The sequence below is a fragment of the Chanos chanos genome, chromosome 2 (genome assembly GCF_902362185.1).
Source record: "Chanos chanos chromosome 2, fChaCha1.1, whole genome shotgun sequence".
Taxonomy (NCBI): Eukaryota; Metazoa; Chordata; class Actinopteri; order Gonorynchiformes; family Chanidae; genus Chanos; species Chanos chanos.
This window is the reverse complement of record NC_044496.1, coordinates 49,073,553-49,092,603: the sequence shown is the minus strand read 5'-3', so window position 1 is coordinate 49,092,603 and position 19,051 is coordinate 49,073,553. Positions and strand designations below refer to the sequence as shown.

The 19,051-nt window shown below is 39.8% G+C and overlaps 2 protein-coding genes across 4 annotated transcripts; both read left to right on the top strand.

Annotated features, from left to right (window-relative positions):
- The first annotated feature begins 1,213 nt into the window (after positions 1–1,213).
- Positions 1,214–6,962, top strand: dnajc4 (DnaJ (Hsp40) homolog, subfamily C, member 4). Of its 2 annotated transcripts, none has more exons than XM_030765690.1 (8): positions 1,214–1,243; positions 1,968–2,062; positions 2,241–2,408; positions 2,628–2,718; positions 3,783–3,961; positions 4,412–4,573; positions 5,276–5,362; positions 6,024–6,962. In XM_030765690.1, the coding sequence occupies exons 3-8, from the start codon at positions 2,317–2,319 to the stop codon at positions 6,118–6,120; spliced, it is 708 nt and encodes a 235-aa protein (XP_030621550.1). In that variant the 5' UTR covers positions 1,214–1,243; positions 1,968–2,062; positions 2,241–2,316; the 3' UTR covers positions 6,121–6,962. The 2 variants fall into 2 exon arrangements, with proteins under 2 accessions (XP_030621550.1, XP_030621551.1); XM_030765691.1 differs by having other exon boundaries at positions 1,220–1,243; positions 2,285–2,408.
- A 1,418-nt stretch (positions 6,963–8,380) lies between these two features.
- vegfba (vascular endothelial growth factor Ba) lies at positions 8,381–18,065 on the top strand. Of its 2 annotated transcripts, XM_030764832.1 has the most exons (9): positions 8,381–9,424; positions 11,715–11,757; positions 11,979–12,175; positions 12,649–12,722; positions 13,482–13,514; positions 14,379–14,462; positions 15,016–15,114; positions 15,822–16,028; positions 16,663–18,065. In XM_030764832.1, exons 1-9 carry the CDS (start codon positions 9,341–9,343, stop codon positions 16,682–16,684), a joined length of 843 nt encoding a protein of 280 aa, XP_030620692.1. In that variant the 5' UTR covers positions 8,381–9,340; the 3' UTR covers positions 16,685–18,065. The 2 variants fall into 2 exon arrangements, with proteins under 2 accessions (XP_030620692.1, XP_030620694.1); XM_030764834.1 differs by lacking the exon at positions 15,016–15,114.
- Positions 18,066–19,051: the final 986 nt, after the last annotated feature.

The window sequence follows — 19,051 nt, the reverse complement described above, 5'->3', positions numbered from 1 at the left end:
ATCTTGTAAAATTAATTCAAAGACACCTCTGGTTCCATGTACAAAACTCCTCAGAGAAGATCCGGCAGAAAATAAAATATATATATTATATAAATTATTTTTGTATATATATAAAATACAAATATAACAAAATAAAAATATTGCTAAAAAAAAACCCTGAACAAATAACAGATTTCGTGGCTAAAGTTATTATTTGTCATAATTTTACTATGCCACCGTACTGTTAAGCGTTAAGTAGTACTCTTATTTTGACGCTCATTCTACAAGCCAGAAGGCATCGAGTTATTTGTGTTTGAACAGCACACCCCAGTTAAGTGTGGACTGAAACGTGCAAGAAAAATGTGACTTGTATTTATTCTGCAGACAAAACCAGGGCCAGTTATCATAAATCTGATACCAATAAGCTATAATCTAATAGCAGTACATTCCTGCATACTGTTTACAATCATTTCGAAAGCTCTGCACATTCAGTTATACTGTCTTTTGTCAATTTGAATAGGTATTGTATTCATGCTTTATGATAGTTACAGTCTTTTAAAAAAATAAGAATCAGCCTAAGAATCAGTTTTAATTTATCTTCAGAACGTTAATTTCTTCAAAAATGTGTTTAGTTTTGCCGTGTTTGCATATCCTAATAAAAACTAGTTTGACCCTGTAAGAAGCGCTCTCTAGCTGTCTTAAAAACGATTTGATTGACCCTTGGCCCATCCTATGCTGTTGGGAGATCAAATTATGCAGTTGTGTGATTTACTACATATGTTTATCGCAGTAGCATTGTTTAAATTTGCACTTTTTATTCACAATAATACATAAGACAAAAACACATATTTTAAAATAACAGGGTCGCTCCAGAGTACCTGGACAAAGTAGAAAATGTGAGACTGTGTCTGTTTTTCGAGCTTCTTCATTTCAATCCACTCCATTCTGACGTCAAAAGAGAAAAAATATACACTAATATCCAGAACGTTAACTGACAGAAGGTTTTCTTATTGCAGTGATATTATCCAAGACGCTCAAGAGCGAGCTTTCCAAAGTTTGAAAATAAAGAAATTACTTTGTTTACTAAATAACGCTGCCGTCGCAAAAGTTGCTGCTTACCAGGTCTGTGGAATCGAGGGCAAAGTCTTGCGGCCCGTCTATGGACTTTTATTCTAAAAGAACATTCATCACGGGGGCTCTTTCGTAAACGTTATTATCGTTGCTGGATTCACAGCTTGGATGTGTTGATACAGAGACTGCAAAGGTACAATATGTTCCATATTTTTGAACACTTATGTTATGAAAATGTAATTGCAATATTTTAAAAATAAGATTCAGATGTAGTATTCAGTTATCACTTTGACTGGTGGAGTTGCTCGCTTCGCATCACTCTCCAAATAGTGTTAGTTTTGCTTTCTTTGTTTAGCTAGCCAACTTTGTTAACATGCTTGACGTGGAAATTTGTATAATTTACTGTCCGGTTATGATTCACGGTAAATTATATTTAACATTTGTTGGTGATTAACTTCAAATTGAGGAAACAAGCTACAAAGGGCGATTTTTGGATTCTGTATGCGGTTAACCTCCTGACTTGTTCATAGGGACAGTTATGCAATAGCGTCTGTGAATTTTGTTATGAAACCAACCTAAAGAAATCATGTTGCATTGTGATTGTTTGGTTAATACTATGCCAGGAGTGACATTACCTCCCAAATCTTAAAATAACAGCGGATTGACGTTTCAATAGTTTTTATTTTCTTGTTTCATTTGAACTCTCCTACTTGACATCGACGTGATGGCACATATTAATAATCCCCCAGGGAAACAATATCGCAAAATGTGTCCGTTAACTTTGACGGACGTTGTGTGGTTCAGATGCTAAACGGTTACTGCTCTTTGCAGTGTCAGTATCGGTATGTTTATGTTATGTCTTTAGAAGGTGTTTTACATGTTGACATGCCAGTGAAAGTCCTTGTGTGTATTTGTAGCTCCACGGTGTGGCAGCACGAGAACATAGGGCACGTGAACATTGTGTGCCTTTGCTGTGCTGACTCTGAGCATTCCAATGGCATCCTACTGAACGGTAGGTCCTGCCTAAATGCAGAAAGAACATATGAACGGTGTTTTAGCACTAATTGCGCTCATATTTACTGTGCATACAGATCTGTAAAAAGCATATAATCGATAAGGTTTTTAACTGATTTTAAATCGAGCTAGACTGAAATATCCTGTATGTCAAGCTTGGCTGGTTTCTTTTTCAGAGGTTCTCGTGCAGACTTTATCCATTTTGGCCCTTTGTCTTTAGAAACATTTCTGCTCAGAGGAAACAGTTTCACCATGCAGCTGGAAGCACAGCTTAGACTTTGCCAGAACTGTATGTGGTTTTACAGAGCCACACAGCGGCTTATATCTCACTCAGCCTCACACAGGTATGGGGGAAAAAATGTGGGGTTTTTATTACTGCTTTGTTTTCCGTGAATGTTTTATTTGTTACAGAACAACGTTTGCCTGTATCAGTGATGTAGGTGTCAGGTTTAGCAGGGAAAATATGTCTTTTAATAATGGACAGAATTGTCTTTTGTGTATTAACACAAAACCAAGAAATTCCTTTTAACTTGTTTTGATTGCACCCCTTGTTCTCTTTGTAGGTCGTCAGCAAATTACTACGATCTTTTAGGAGTGAAACCTGATGCTTCGTTGGAACAAATAAAGAATGCATTTTTTGACAAGTCCAAAAAGGTTCAGTATCTCCACTTTCTTTCTTTAAACGTTATTTAAGAGTTGGTTTCTAATATCAAATTACCCCACTTACAATATGGGCGCAAAACATGTCAGTTTCCGAACTAGCACAAATATTAATCATTCAGTTATTAACTGCGTGGTAACAATTCATATAGCATGCTTCATCCCAAACATATTCTCTCTGAACTGCAAGACACTTGGCAAGAATAGTTTCGGCACATTTGAAGAAATTGTGGGTTGAATAAGTTGTACTATCATCAGATATAAAAGGGAGTTATCAAGGTGTGTTTCATCAACTGTTGAGATTCATGCTGTCATGCTTGACTACTCATAGTGGCAGTAATGCATTGTGGGAAGACAAGCATCTGGCTTTGAAGAAAGTGTGTGTTTATGGTTGTTGAGCCTTGCTTCCCCTGGAGGGCACTATTGGCCTGTGATATCCATCAGTCCTTCTTAGGGTCCATGATGTTCTGTTCTGAATAATTGTCAGTTCATGTGTTTGTGTAAATGTATTTGAGAATTAACATTTGTTATTTTTATGTTTGTTTACTTGACATTAACATGAAGTAAGTGTGTGTGTGTGTGTGTGTGTGTGTGTGTGTACATGCTCTGTGGCATGGGGCTTGGCTGGATGGATAGGGGTGCCTTGTTCCTGAAAAGAACAGAGATGAAAGCTCTTTGATAGATCACACAGATGGGGCTTAAAAAGGAGTGAAATGGCTGGAATAGAAAGGGCTCATTTAGATTTAATTTCCGTAAAATCATTATAAGAAAAAACATAATATATTTAAAACACAATTCATAGATTATAAACAGTACCATCGTGCATTAACAATATTATATTTATCTGTTGCATATCTCGCATTATCTCATTAGAATCATTTAATATTTAGTGCTTTGGTGGAGGGGGGGGGGGTGGTTTGTAATAAATGTAATAGTTTTCCAGCACTACGTTAATAATACCCCAGACATAGTCTTATGCTGTCTACTAATACAAATACTGTGACTAGTCTAGAGGCTGACTGTCTTAATTTCTCTCTCTTTCTTTTCTCCTCTGTTAGCTCCATCCAGACAGTGACCCATCAAACCCAAGCCTTCACAGCCAATTTGTGCAGCTGAATGAGGCCTACACAGTCCTTAGCAGAGAGGTCACCAGGAGAGACTATGACTTGCGTTTGCGTAACTCTTTCTCTGGAGGGCAGGCCTTCAGACAAACATCCAGCTACTCCTACAGCCCCAGGTAAGTTATTGTTTCAACCTCAGATAAGACAGATAGACAGTCACCTTCTATTCCAGTTTCAGGTAAGAGAAAGATAGAGAAAGATAGTTTCTAATACCTAAGACCTGAAAGTTGACTGATAAGACTTTATGGTTGTCTTGAAATGTATGTAAAATCACACACAGAATCCATCAGATGTTGAGAATTTTGTCTTTCACACTGTCAGTGAAAGTTATGAACACCACAGCAATCTTTATATTGTGAACATTTTTCTTTTCTGGTACAAAACTCATTCTGCTCACCGCTTTCTTTTATCTTTAGTTTTCCGTATAAGGAATTGAGCTCGGATGGACTGAAGTGCTTACACTTATATCTTAATTTAGTCATAAAATGCTTTTTTCCCTCTTGAAAGGTGTCATAAATAAATCTGAAAATCTGCTCTCCCTCTTTCTTTGTCTGCCTGTTTGTCAGTGCTGAGGCAGCTGAACGAATGCGGTACTGGGATCAGTTCAGACATGCCCAGGAAAACACAGCAGAGGACATGGAGCAGAGGAAGAAACGCAACAAGCGTTTAGTGGGCTACTGTGTATTAGGCATGATAATCAGTATCTGTGTCCATTATGCGGGATTCAGGTAAAAGAAACCATACAGTAATAACGTCTTTGCTATTCTAGGCCATTACATAAAATGCATTGCTGACTTTTGATGAAGTGATTTCGCAACATTCAGGGTTTTGGGGGGGGGGGGGCTTACACAGCCATTTGTCCCTAGAGAAACATTGTTTTTCTGTAAGCATGGTTTTTTTCCATGTTCATGCATCAGTATCTGATAGAAAAGTGATAGCTTTAATCTCTAATAAGCTTATGTTTTTAAAATGTAACAGCACTGTCACAGGGCCCAGACAAATCTCAACAACATGTGGTCACAAACGTTCCCATGGCCCTACATTGTTTTCAGTGGTTTTCATAATCATCTCTTAAATGTTTTTACACATTGTGTTTATACTGCTAGAGTTCAATGTCATAGGTAGAGTAACACACCTAAGCATCTCGTCACATAGCTCTACAGTGTCCTATATTATTCAGACCCTAAATGCATCCTCAGGCCAAAGTACATTTAAAGCCCTGTATATATATGTATGTGTGTGTCTGTGTGCATGTGCACAGGATTAAATCAGCCAGTGATTATGTCGCGAGATCCAAAAACAACAGGACTCTGACCGCTCAGGTCCAGACCTGAACTGAATGTGTATTAATATGTTATTACAGCTTTGAAAATATCTGAATTTTTTCTTGTAGCTTTTTACACCTTTACACATTTATGCCCCATCTTCAGGAAGCTGGAAGAAGTTCATACTAACTTCATGGATGAAAAGGACCGAATCATCACTGAAATATACAATGAGACTAAAGAGAGAGCCAGGTGTGTTATGACTCATCCATAACCACGTATGAAATTCTGGACCACAAATACCTTCACCTGCTCTCACTCATATAGTTATGTCTACCAAGTGAGGGAAAAAATCTTTTTCACGCTCCTGTGTGTTAGAGATTAACACGCAAGAGAATGTCAAAGATTTGTGAGGTGGAATGTAAACTATAAAACAATTAGTAGATTACACAGTAACACTACTAGGACTGAGAGTCTGAGGTGAAGCCAAAAACAGGAGGGCCAGAGCACTCAATTTTAAAGTACATTTAACAGACAAAGTACAACTTTTGTGACAAATTTGTTTCTTCTCTCTGCTTTGGGTATGCTGTGTCCTGGCTGTCATGTTCTTGGGCAAGTCTCTACTATGGTTTCCTGTGTTAAGAATATTTTTGTGGATTAATATCTACACTATTGAGAATATTTTTCCTTGTGCAAGCTTGGAGCGCTCTTTTTCGCTTCAGAAACACATTATTAGGATGATTTTAGGTCTTGGCTTGTTTCCAGTCATCTTGCATTTTTAACATGTTGAAGTGTGCGTGTGTGTGTTCACTGTGTATGCATAGTTCTAAGTCTGAGGAGATAAATCAGTGGTAGAACAAGGGTGGTCCGTGATGAATTGTCATGAACATGGTTTTGATTTTGTGATTTACAGGGTGAATGGCTTCAAAAAACAGCAGGAGATCTTAAGACAAAAACACGCTGAGTTTCTTGAGAAATACAAGATTCGCAACAACGGAGAAGACAAGTAGAAGAGTCTGGAACACAGAAGAAATTATATACAAAAGAGAACTTGGGTGTTTAGTCATAGAAGTTTTTTGGAATGAATGTTAATGTTATGTAGGGTAGTTTTTAAACATTTTTGAAGGTCACACATTTGGACTTCATGACAGAACTTAAGTCACACTGTGTTGCCTTCAGGGGGTGAATACTCTCGGTTTGTAATATAACCATACAGTTTCATGAACATGCATTGGTACAGATCTCACACCCACAGACCAATGTAGGTCACAGTATTACCTGAGCCAATCGAATGTGATATTGTACCTGCTCTTGATCAGGTGTCCAAAACCCTGTTGGTTAAGTTTGCTCAGATGTTCTGGGCAAGACTTATTTTTGCTTGGTGCGTGTAGCACCACAGAAACATAATGTTCCATATGTAAACACTGTTAAACACTCTGTATATGTAGCTCCTTTTACAGTTTCACACTGTATATAGCACAAGGACATGGGATGGGCAGAATAGAGCTGTCATTGCGTGAACTCGGTATACTGAAGGCACCCCAATTTGTCAACACCAAGTACAGTGCAATATAGGGGGTTAGTTCCCAGTTCCCAGGAGAGGATATTTGTTTGGACATAATATTTTTTACTGTAGCATTTCTTCCCAGTGCAAAAATCTGGAAGAAAGGGATATGTCTAGAAGATCATGATGTATGATATACATCAAATCTGTAAATATTAACAGTAACGTGTCGTCAGACACTTTCCAGGAATTCCTTTGTACCACAATGCCTTCAGCTGTAAAGAAAACTAAGACTCTTTGTGAAGCTGTTTTAATGATCGCCTTAATGATCGCCAGTGTCGTTGTTCCTCACAGTAAATAATTAAATATTTCATTGATTATCTCAACTGATGTCATGTATCTCTCTGTGCACTGGCTTAATGTCTTCTTGACGCTTGCTATGGGAGGGTCTTTGTAGATGTCTTGACATTGGTGGTTGCTTTAATGTCAATCGAATTTAATTGGTTTCTACATATTTTACAGCCCTTGATATGTATTATAATATCAGAAAAGAATAAGTACAAAGTACAGTTTTAATCACAGTATCAGAGTCCTACGACTTTTTGGCCCATCAGTCACTGCGTTGTTATATAATCAACTGTTCTTCTCAAAGGACTCAAAACTCCTTGATATATGGGTGGCTTAGCTACTAACTTCATTAACGCCACCATGGAACCCAAAGCAGCCAGACTACCTCAGCTGAAATGGAGTTACAGGAATGTGCAGCACGGATGTTGATGATCTGGGCTTTCCCCCCAGTGACTCTGCAAACCAGGACTCTGTGAGCTTTAGTACACAGATAACACAGAGGCCCCATATGCAGGTGCTGCCTCTTTACTTGATGAGAGAGATACGAGCCTGAAGTTATGAGTCAATGGAGAAAGACCGTTTAGAATGACTGAATTTGATTTTTTCCTCAGCTTGTCTCACTGAGGTTTGTGCTTCTTTGAGAGCGATATGAACATACTGAGGTCCTTGAACTGACAGTCTTCGGAGAAGAATAACGACCGGCTCATCAGGATCTGGGAAAAATATCAAGAACAAGTAATTGTTATTCTGGCCCTGGATGTTTATGTGATTTGACAAGAGCTGGAGTTGTTAGTCTGTCAAGAATAACACACAAGATGCAAAGGAGTTTAATAGGTTAATGTTTTTCAGACCCAACTTGTGCTTTCAAACCCAATACTGCAAACCGCGGGGCAGAAGATAAGAGAACCCGCATTTCTTGATCCCTCATGCGGTTTGTGCCCCACATAACCCAAACATGCTTAAGTGTGACGTTGTGGGTCTTCACAAGCAAGCAAGGCTGAGATGGTTCATCTTACTCTGCTATGGGTTTGTAAAATGAAAGACCTCAATTCCACAAATAAGGAGAGTGCATCTTCAGCTGTTGTTTGTAATGTGTTGAAATAATATTGTGTTCCTTTAAACACATATTTTCAGAGATGTGAAAAATAAACTGGAGCAGGTGATTAAATCCTTTATTAAAGATGGAATCTCTGGTCGAGTGCTCGAATGATCTACATCTTTTTATTAATGAAGTGATAAATAAAAATATTCGGGGTAAAGACGCAGTAAAAGTTAATTATTTGCAAGCCGTGTGACGAGCATTACACCTGTACAGCTATGCGCACGAGCACTGTTCCACGTAAAAAAAAAAAAAAAAAAAAAAAAAAAGTTGCCTGTGCAACGGTTACGCACAATCCTGGAGTTGCCTTTACTGGAGTCCTGAAGGGCAAAGGAAATGAGGCAAACGACTACAACAAATAAAGGATCAGATTTTCGCCTTTTTCTCAGCCTACTATTAGTGTGGTACTGAACATCCTAATAATATATTTTAAAAATTATTATAGTGAAATAAATTGAGAAATTACATGCGCATCTACCACGGGCAGACGTCATGAGCTTAAGTTGGGGAGCGGGGCACACACGATTTCAGTTGTGACCTACGGTATCAGTAGATGTGTCGCTCGAAGCGGATCAGAAAAATACGACGTGTGAGATTTACCAGGAGGTACCGGAATCGTCTTTCAGTGTTTTGGATATAATCGGGTCACCGATCAACTGTCCTGGGAGTGTATGGATTCGTATTTTACCAGTTTAATGTCTCCGGTCGCATTCTCAAGGATCTTGTAACGGGTTTAATATTTACACAAATTATTAGCCGGTCAGTACAACCCATGGAATTATACTGGCTCCGGTTCTTGGCTCCAAAACTCGTCTATAATTAAGCGAATGATTAGGTGTTGGTCGTTTTATTCAGCTACGGATTTTTCCGACACATTCTGACTGGGGTCGCATGGGGAAATCAGCGCAACTTTAACAGCGAAATTGAATTACAAGTACCAGGGTTTAAAGCGCTGATTGGTGTGTTAGATTGAGCGCCAGTTCACACGTTGATTGAATTCGGTAATGTGAGTGGCCCTGGAAGTTAACTAATAGCCTATTAATTATACCATTATTTTGTGCGTGTGAATTCAAAGCAATGACAGGGGCAACGACTGCCCTGTTTTCTGAAAATGTTATTCTCAAATGGATTCGACTTTTCAGTCGCTACGTGAGATTGGATTTGACAGCCTTGGAAGTGAAGAGTTGCTCCTTTTAGGTGGTTACGAGCAAGAAGGAAAAGACTGGACATCAGACCGGTCGTATCAGAACTATTTTGTCTCTGGGAAAAAAAATTAGTCATGGGGACCAAGCTACAGATTCTTCTCGGAATGTTTCAGTTTGTCTCGCTAACTAGAATGCCAACATACTGTGCCAAAGCACCGGTAAGTCCATATTTAATTTGGGTTGTCTTTTGCCCCTTATGATCAATTCCTTAATTGTACTCGTTAGATTAGTCGCCTTTCCTTATTTTACTAAAATATTGTTGACATTGTGGTCATAAATTGAGCCGTGTTAAGGCACACCTTTTTAAAACCATTTACAATATTGTTTTTGTAACCTAACGGTCATTGACGTTTGGCATTTCAAAGGTTTATCGTTTTTAGAGAAACGTCACACTCTGGAGCCCATAACCCATTACTTTGTAATAGCTGCATGGTATGGCGCATTGTAATAGCTAAATTTTAGTGTATGAATGAAACAATGCTGTTACTACGAACAAATGTTTTAAGAACAAGCAGAGCTCTGGAGCAATAGGCGGATGAAAAGGCCCTCCGGAAATCGATATTGTAATGTCAGTATATGCAGCTGACAATAATTATTTTCGTTTTCTAAAATGACGCGTACACTGTTCTGACCCTGTCAGAACGTAACCTTATTAAATAGTATTTGAAAGGTATGTATGGCTGTCATGTTTATCCAAATTTGCATGTCTCTGTTGAAACAGCCACTTTATGAAGGCATTAGCTTCACTTTAACAGTAAGAAATGACATCATATTTGATATTCTGTATGTGCGTTTAGACTAAGACCTTTGTAAAGCATATAACAACATGGTTCTCCGCTTAAGAGACGTTGAGTTGAACTCATAAATGTGGTGTTCAGAGATTTCTGTATCTTTCTGCACCTCTCACCCGACTGGACCCTCCTGTTCTGCGTCCAGTATAATGAGCTTTAGTTTTCACCGCAAAGGCACTCCATACCCTGGCCCCCCCCCAGCTACGGAAGCAGACACCCAACTCAAGGGTGTTATCACAGTGCTGTCACCTGCGTGTGTGTGTGTGTGTGTGGCTGGCTGGCTGGCTGTTTGTCTGTCTCTCCACTGAGGACATGGCGAGGGTGACTATGTCACTATCTGTGAGGAATCATAACTATGACAACACTGACACTGGCAAACCCATAGTGTCACTTTTTACATTTTGATTGATCATTATTCTCTCTCTGTCATTTGACTGAAAGACTGCTCAGCAGACTTAGATGCCCTCTCTCCCTCTCTCTCTCTCTCTCTCTCTCTCTCTCTCCCTCTCTCTTGCTCTGAGAGCACAGCCTGTCCCCAGACCACTCTGCTGTCATGTGTGTTGATTAACAGTGGCTTTAGAGGAGCTGCTTGGCTCAGTGAGCGGCCTGCCACTGGTCTCAAAGGCTATGAAGGAGGGTTTAAAAATGACGCTGCACAGCTGAAATGAAGCCACTGCTGCTGCAAGCGCTGCCAGTGTGTGTGTGTGTGTGTGTGTGGCATTGCCAGCCTCCTTGGCATTGCTTAGTGTATTTCACAATGGCTCAGAGACCAGAAAGGAGATGAGAAATTAACTGACTCACATTGCAACACTAGATTTAACTACTGTCCACCAGTGATAGCTGAGCTATACACCTTACTCTTGTTTAGATAATGGTCTTTTCATCTGACTCTATCTAAAAGATGCAAAGGCTCCTCTCTTTGTCAGTCTTAGTTTTGACAGAAGTATTTATTGTTTTCCTCAATAACTTTATGGCAGCAAACATCAATTAAGATACTGTGTAACACTGTGGATACACTTTAACAATCATCTGTGAATCCTAAACACACAAGTACAGTAGCAAACAGTTTTACTGCCTCATTTTGCCAGCACTATTATGAAATATAGGAACAGCATGTCTATAAAACAGACAAAATAAACCATTTCATGATTAGCACAGGAAAAACTATCCGGTTTTTCTCTTACAAACACAAACCTGGGCTGAGGCAGATGGGTGTGTGTGTGTGTGTGTGTGTGTGTTTGTGCGTGTGTGTGTGTGTGTGTGTATGTGTGTGTGTGTGTGTGTTTGGCGGGAGCAAGAGCAAAGTCTACATTCTCTCGGCAGTGACCTTGTTCCAAGACTGGACTTGACAGCATGGTGAGGGGCGTGTTCATGTGAATATGTGCTGGTTTGAAGTCTTATCTAACTACACTGCTGTTGGCTGCATGAAATAGGTGGAAATGTCCAGAATTCAGAGAACAAGATAGCGATGAAAATACTTGAAGCATTTGGTCATTTTGCTGAGAGGTAACACATTTTTTTTTCAAGTGTTGTAGACACAGCCCACAAGATGAAGCGCTGTCAAACAGCCAGATATTGAGAGTGTGTGGGCATCCTTCTATTTTCTTGGATTATTTTTTGTCGTGTGTCACATATGTTCTGTTTTCTCCCCCTCTAGCTTTCTCACTGGCAGCCCACAGAGAGTCACAGATCTGGAGAAGGTACTGATCTGCATGTAGGCATGACAAACATATGATGATTAGAGAACAAGAGAGGAAGAGAAGACTCCTGTCTTCTTTTACTATGAATGAGGTGCTAAATTGAATATTAAGAAAAATGGAGTATGAAACCCAAATACAAGCAGCATCATGATGATGTCATCTCTTTCCCATTCTTTGTTACTTCCTTCCCTTCTGTCTCTCTCTCTCTCTCTTTTTCTCAGTGGTGAAGTGGTTGGAGGTGTACCAGAAGAGCGGCTGTCAGCCCAGAGAGACTCTAGTGGAGGTGTGGCGGGAGTTTCCATGGGAGACGCAGCACCTCTTCCTGCCATCCTGCGTTTCTCTGCGTCGTTGTGGCGGCTGCTGCTCAGATGAAGCCCTGGAGTGTGTGCCCACACACACAGACACGCTCACCATGGAAGTAAGCGACGCACATACACACACACAGGCACACACCTCCAATAGACAGATGCCCCCTAATAGCAGGTATATTACAACAATTGTGATGCAATCCTCATATACTCAAAAGCATGGTGTGTATATGCAAATACATACCAATAATGCACAGAAAATGTTAAATTATGTAGTTGGTTGGTTAGTTCGTTGGTTAGTAGTATGTATATACACATACCGACAGTCACACATTGCAACGCTGGAAAAATGCAAGGTTAAGAAGAAAGACATGGACACACAAAGCATAAATACTTCATAAATATTCAGATTTGTCTGGGGAGGAGGGAATCAGGACTCCAGTGTAATGGATAGGGCTCGGACTCCCGTCACGTACTGTATAGAGAGGTTGCTGAAGAAAAGATGGGATCATTGCTATGCATACCACTGTGTGTTTCACTGCTGGTGATTTGTGACCATGGTGTTCTTGTTCAATCCCTCCAGCTGATGAAGACTACATACATGAAACATGAACTGGTCCACTTAACCTTCATAGAACATAGTCAGTGTGAGTGCAGGTGAGCACAGACATCACACACACACACGCAAAGACACACACACAAACTCATACACATACACATACACAGAAACTCTCTCAGTCTTTGTCTCAAACATGCTCACCCAAGCATTCTTACACATGCATGCCTGGAGGATTAGATCTATGTACAACTGCATAATGACCCTCTCCCAATGGAACACTTTTTTGTGCGCCATCAAAAAAGCGTCACCCCCAAAAAACGTTTTCTTTGGCATCCAGCCGAGTGCTCTTTATCTGGTCATTGTGGAGTAAGTCTCAAAAGCTCTTTCAGGGATTGAGGGTTAGGATTAGGGTCAGAGTTGAATTTTGGGTATGAACATTTAGACTTGATATGCAAAGTATACACTGGGACAGAACAAACTCTGTTCTTGTCATGCACAGTATATTGATTGAGTGTACTTTAGAACACTTTTCATAGTACTTTATTTTCACTTTCGTGTAGCTGAAACCTTTTATGTATGACTTTTATGATTACCATCTCTCAGAAGTAGTGTTTCTGTCAGTTGCTTTAACCATAAGGTTAATTTTTCTCAAAGCTTAATAAGTGTTTAGTCCTTGTGTAAGCTCTGGTCCCAATGTAAACTTGGCATTAAGAAACACTCAGTAGAAATGGTGAGTAATATTGTCTCCATAAACAAATGGTAACTGGTTTTGGTATTTCTAACCTTTAATCTGTTGTATCATCTAGGTGTTTTCATTTGCTTCTTATCTTAGTGTGATCATTTGTTTCTCTCTGCAGACCAAAACTAGACCTTCACACAACCCCTACCAGGTAGTGTGTATATAAATGTCTGTTTGTGTGTGTGTGTGTGTATGTGTGTGTGTGAGAGAGAGAGAGAGAGAGAGAGAGAGAGAGAGAGAGAGAGAGAGAGAGAGAAAGAGCGAGCATCTGTGCGTAAGTTGTGTTGTTATTCTGGTTTGTGACATTGAACTGGGTATTCACTATGTCATGTTGTTTGTCTTCCCAAAAGCCAAGGCCCCATTACACAGCATCCACACACACACACACACACACACATTTGTGACTCCATGGAGATGGCTGCTGTCTGGTTCTCTTCGCTGAGTTAATTGAGTGTGAGAGAGTACCAGCAACCCAGCTTTCTGTTCAGTCTGTTCTCTTCTTATTTCTCATCTCTCTCTCTCTCTCTCTCTCTCTCCCTCTCTCTCTCTCTCTCTCTCTCCCTCTCTAATCAACACACTTCCCCCTAATTATCACATTCACTGCACAGATTTGTCCGGTACAGATCTAAATCTAATAGTAGACAGGGAACATTTTTATAGATTTCTGCTTTGTTACTAAGCTAAGAGCCTTACTCTGGCCCATTGGCAGTCTGTCCAGCTGGCTGCTGTCTAATGTAGTTGGATAAGAGTCAGAAACCTCCTGCATTGAGAAAGAGAACATTCATTTTATTGCTTAATTAGGCCAGTGGCCTCTTAGGGGTTCTGAGGAGCTGGTCAAGGAATTGCGAGAATTGAGAATAAAGTTATATGACACCAAAATTTCTTATAATGACATTTCCGTACTGATCACCAACATGGTTTAACTCTGAAGAGGGTCGCTGAAACAACTTCAGTTGTGAATTATTGTTTAAAGTGCACCTGGTACTGAACGTAATGAGTTGTCTTTGTCTCCTAGGCAGGACTCAAGGCCAGCAAAGAAAGGGAGAAAGAGGGGCAGAGAAAAACCAAAACGGAAGAAAAACGTGAAAATAAAATCTGTGTATGTCCCTTCTGCTTACTTTCGTCTACTTTCGTCTACCCCTTCAATATTCTACATCCACGCTGGTCACATTTATACATTTAGTTGTGTTGGCAAACAGGCATGGAATTTATCAAATTTCTCTGAATTCTTTTACTCCCCATATCATTATGCATGCCTGTGAGTCAGCAAAGGAATATTTCAAACACGTATTTTGTACGTGGAAAAAAAAAGGTCTCACTGTCAAGCCCTGTAAATCTGAGAATCATCTCAGCCTCGGAAACTATGCTTGTAAACGTGCTCCGCTGAACGTACCCTCAACGGCTTTCGATCTTTCTCTTTCAATCTTCGATATGCGATTGAGGTGTTGCCCTGTGAAGTCCTGTAAAACACTGTTTTAATGAGATATTCCAGAATCTTTTAACGGCCTACGTGCGTGCTGCGCTTGTGTACGTGCGACGCTGAGCGTACGCACATGCCATATTCCCTTATACAAAGATACAGATTATTCTAGCCTCTCCCCTGAAGGCTGAGTTTTTTTTTTCTTTCCTTTCATTCTATCGTTCTTTCACAGCTCATGTGTGGCGGCAGAGAGCAGAGGGTGCTCGTTTTGGACAGTGTCTCCTTCACTGCCATCCATCATTCACCCCTCCCTGGATAGAGACGGTGGCAGGTGTGAAATCAGGCTAATTTGTGCTCCAAAAAAAACCTCCCTCTCCCTCTCCCCGCCAGCCGACGCAAGAGCCTCTTAGCCTGGGACAATGATTGATTCCTCCCCCCCCCCCCCCCCCCCCCCCCCTTAATTAATTCACTCGGCTGTATATTTCCTCTTCTCTCTTTTGGTTTAGTTAACTCAGGGAGAATGGCAGCTTCATGGGCCAGCCACCAAATTAAGGTCGTTTCAGATTGCGCTTCAAAGCCGCAAATACACTGGACCTCTCAATGTCCCAGTCTTTTAAGCCTTACTCTTCTTTGTCTCCAGCTCTTCCCTACTGGAGAAAAAGCTGTTCTGGCTGAGCATTTGAGCAATGACAGTTGAAGTGATCGCAGATGGACCGAATCAGTTACTATATGTCACTGTATCTTTCATTTAATTCATCCAAATTCTCTGTATGCATTTATGATGAACTGATTTAAATGGAGTGGTGTGTATTAGTTAGAGCTTTTTCATTATTATGGGTATGGATCTGATACTTAACTACTTTTTTCTTTCTTTCCTTAGGACTGTGTGTCACTGTATCTTTCATTTAATTCATCCAAATTCTCTGCATGCATTTATGATGAACTGATTTAAATGGAGTAGTTGTGTATTAGTTAGAACTTTTACCTTATGGTGGGTATGGGTCTGATACTTAACTACTTTCTTCTTTCTTTCCTTAGGACTGCAGCATCCACCCCCTCTCCTCCCCAGCCCCCACCCCCACCCACACCTGTCCCCAGCAACCCACCTCCTCCTGCTGAGGTGCAGTGTGAGCCCTGCCCTGGGCGGAGGATGACGTCACACCCCCCGTCCTGTGAATGCCAGTGCAGCCTGAGAGAGGTTAGCTGCACACGCAGAGGGAAGAGACTGAACCAGCACAGCTGCAGGTGAATTCAAACACCACATTTTACACTAACACACAATGACTGTATCAAAACACCATTTCAAAATAGAACTTTACCATACCAAATCACAATCTATGACCTGTTAGTCCCAAAAAGAACAACGGTTTTGATATCAAACAAGTTATTGTTTTCTTAAATTCATGACATAAATCATAATTAATGCTAACTACATATTCATCTGCACCATGGTCATCAGACCAAAGGCAAAAAAAACCCCAATATTGTGCGAACACCATAGTGTATAGTGTAAGCACACAGATTATTCACCAGTGGAATTCTTAATAAGACCAGATGCCCTAATTCAAACAGAACCATTTGAAAAACGTTTATAACGGTATGTTTTATTGATGTTTGACATTCCCAAGAGAACTGTTGTCAACTTGATATCTTAAAGCCGTTGTTAAAGCCATTGCTGTTTGCAGACAATATGATCCTCAATTGAACTTATTACTTGTATTCATCCATACATAGTCATACAGAGTCTCTTGACTGCGTGAAAACATGTTCTTTGCTTTATAACTGTGTCCAACAACATGTGTATTTAGAGCCCGAAAAAAAAAAAAAAACCCTCACAGCATCAGGCGTTTAACTGCCCTATGTCCTGTTTGTCTTTCAGATGTGAGCTGACACGAGAATAAGATGAAAGGTCCCTCTCTTTCCTGGTGTGTCAGACACACACTGTAGACTCCAGGAGGTGAGGGGAGTACTGCTGTTCTTGAGTGCGTTATTATGGAGTCTAGGACATGGGGTTAACCTCTAAAGATGGTGTGGATTTGGGAAGGGAGTTTGTACCACCCCACCCCCCCACCCCACAGAACTTTTGCTCCCTCTCAAAGACATTTAACACAGTCTTAGATGCATATATTCAGATCTGTTTGTATCTGTATAGCCGCACCAGTGCGTGTACGTGTACAATATCTCTTCAAATCTCATCCACATAAGCTTCTAAAGCATCTTGCTGCTAAAAAAAAAAAAAAAAAAAAAATTCAAATCCACCAAGTGTGTTCCCCTGGTCCCACACAGGAAACTAATGAGGCCAATACAGACACAGAGAGTGGGTCTGGGAATAAAAGGGAATATCTGCCTTTTTAGAAATCGGCACTGAACAATGCATTGTACATCTCTGATCTGTGAGTTATACACCACTGAAGTAAACCTACTTAGCTTTCCAACTTAAGAGGACGGACTGTGTTCTGTAAAAGTAAAACGTCTGCTCCTCGATAACGAGACTGTAATCGCTCTTTGATTCATTTGATCATGGTTCTTATGTCAAACAATGATATGTTTTGGGCTAGAGCAGCTTTAACTGATCTTCACTAGATTTTTTATCTAGGTTGAATATTATATTATCATATAAATAAAATGCCAGAAGAGATCATAATGATGATAACTACTATAAGGAAAGGAGGATGTCCCGCTGTTGTCTCAATCTAGGGACAATGGGCAAGTGCAAACGTTAGTAAAGGGTTATGTTTGAGTGACAGATGGTGAGTGTGAGTATGATTTCAGGGACTACTGTTCTGACAGACTGTTAAAGTTGACAGAGCCATGTGTGTTTATTTCTAACGGAGAAAAAGAGAGACATTCAGATGTCTTACTTATGTCCTATTATGGTGACATCTGATTACAAAGAGCCTACAAATCTGTCACCTCAGCCACGTATAATGGGGCTTGTTTTACTGTGGTAATGGATTAAACTGTCTGTCTGTTGGAAATGGATGGATGGATTGACTGAGGTCTGTGTGGTCCACACACACTGAATGATAAATATCTGTTCCCATTTATTTTTTCCTCTACGAGTCTATCGTGTGACTGCACAGACTGTATCAATGAGTGTTTTTGTATTTGGTTTAGTCTTTGTCTGGCCAGCTTCTTTTTGGAGTGAAAGAACTTTTCACTTCAGCTGGGCAGTGAGGGGAATGTCAATAATAAGGAGACCTGGCCATATTCCATTGGTGTTCTCTCTCTCTCTCCCTCTCTCTCTCTCTTTCTCCCTCTCTCTCTTTCTCTTTCTCCCTCTCTCTCTCTCTTTCTCCCTCTCTCGCTCTCTCTCTTGCTCTCTCTCTCTCTGTCTCTCCCATGCACACACACATTTCCTTTACTCTCTTCATTTCAGTCTTTCTTTTTCACACACACACACTCAGTTTCTTGCCTTAGTTTCTCTTTTTCTTTCTCACACACGCACAAACCTTCACACACAGCATCCACACAAGTATTGTATTCAAGCAGGTAAACATAAGCTTTCTTAGTATTGAGATAAGATATCTAAATGTGTTTCATATTTTTATGATTTTTTCATGTTTTTAAAGTTATAATATTGTTTCAGTCTCATTTTATTGAAAAGAAAATATTCTATCTCAAGTAGTTTTCTTGTTGTTTTTTTTTTTTGTTCATCCATCTTCTAGGCTTTTTCTTGGTAGCCTGCTATGTATGATTTGGCAACCAAACATTCGTCTTTGTTTCTGTTGTATCTAAACAAACTTATCGTCAGAGCGCGGGCTGAAATAGTGAGAGATAACCATACTGTGTATTGAGCAAACATTACTTTAAATCCAAGTATTTTCACAAATGTGCAGCGAGGAGAGAAAAAAAGTTCATCTTTTTTTTTTTTTTTTTTTTAGTATAAGACACTGTCTCTGGGCTGTACAGTATCTGGATAATAACATATTTATTTTTTATATGGACATTTGCATTTTATATTGATCTTTTCATTATCGTTTATTTTTTGAATTCTGTGTTTTGTGGATTAGATTATTTACTGTGCTTTTCCTAGATTATGATAGTTGAGTCATTTTCTTTAGTTATACCTCTGAAGACAAATCAAAGACCATAATTCTCCAATGGGAAACCCGGTATATTTACTGCATGTGTTAAGATAAACTAAGATACAGGTTCACTGGCTCATCTTACAGTGTAGTAGCAGATCTTTTCTACTTCTTAGTCTTGAATAATTAAAAGCCGTAGGTGCTGTAAAATCCCTCTGCTTCTCCAAGGTTTTTCTAAAG

Excerpts from the sequence above, each read along its gene's own strand:
- vegfba (XM_030764832.1), top strand. The coding sequence starts at position 9,341 with ATGGGGACCAAGCTACAGATTCTTCTCGGAATGTTTCAGTTTGTCTCG. Across the intron at positions 9,425-11,714 it reads CATACTGTGCCAAAGCACCG|CTTTCTCACTGGCAGCCCAC; the intron begins GTAAGTCCATAT and ends CTCCCCCTCTAG. Across the intron at positions 11,758-11,978 it reads GAGTCACAGATCTGGAGAAG|TGGTGAAGTGGTTGGAGGTG; the intron begins GTACTGATCTGC and ends TCTTTTTCTCAG.
- dnajc4 (XM_030765690.1), top strand. The coding sequence starts at position 2,317 with ATGCAGCTGGAAGCACAGCTTAGACTTTGCCAGAACTGTATGTGGTTT. Across the intron at positions 2,719-3,782 it reads TTTTTGACAAGTCCAAAAAG|CTCCATCCAGACAGTGACCC; the intron begins GTTCAGTATCTC and ends CTCCTCTGTTAG. Across the intron at positions 4,574-5,275 it reads GTCCATTATGCGGGATTCAG|GAAGCTGGAAGAAGTTCATA; the intron begins GTAAAAGAAACC and ends CCCCATCTTCAG.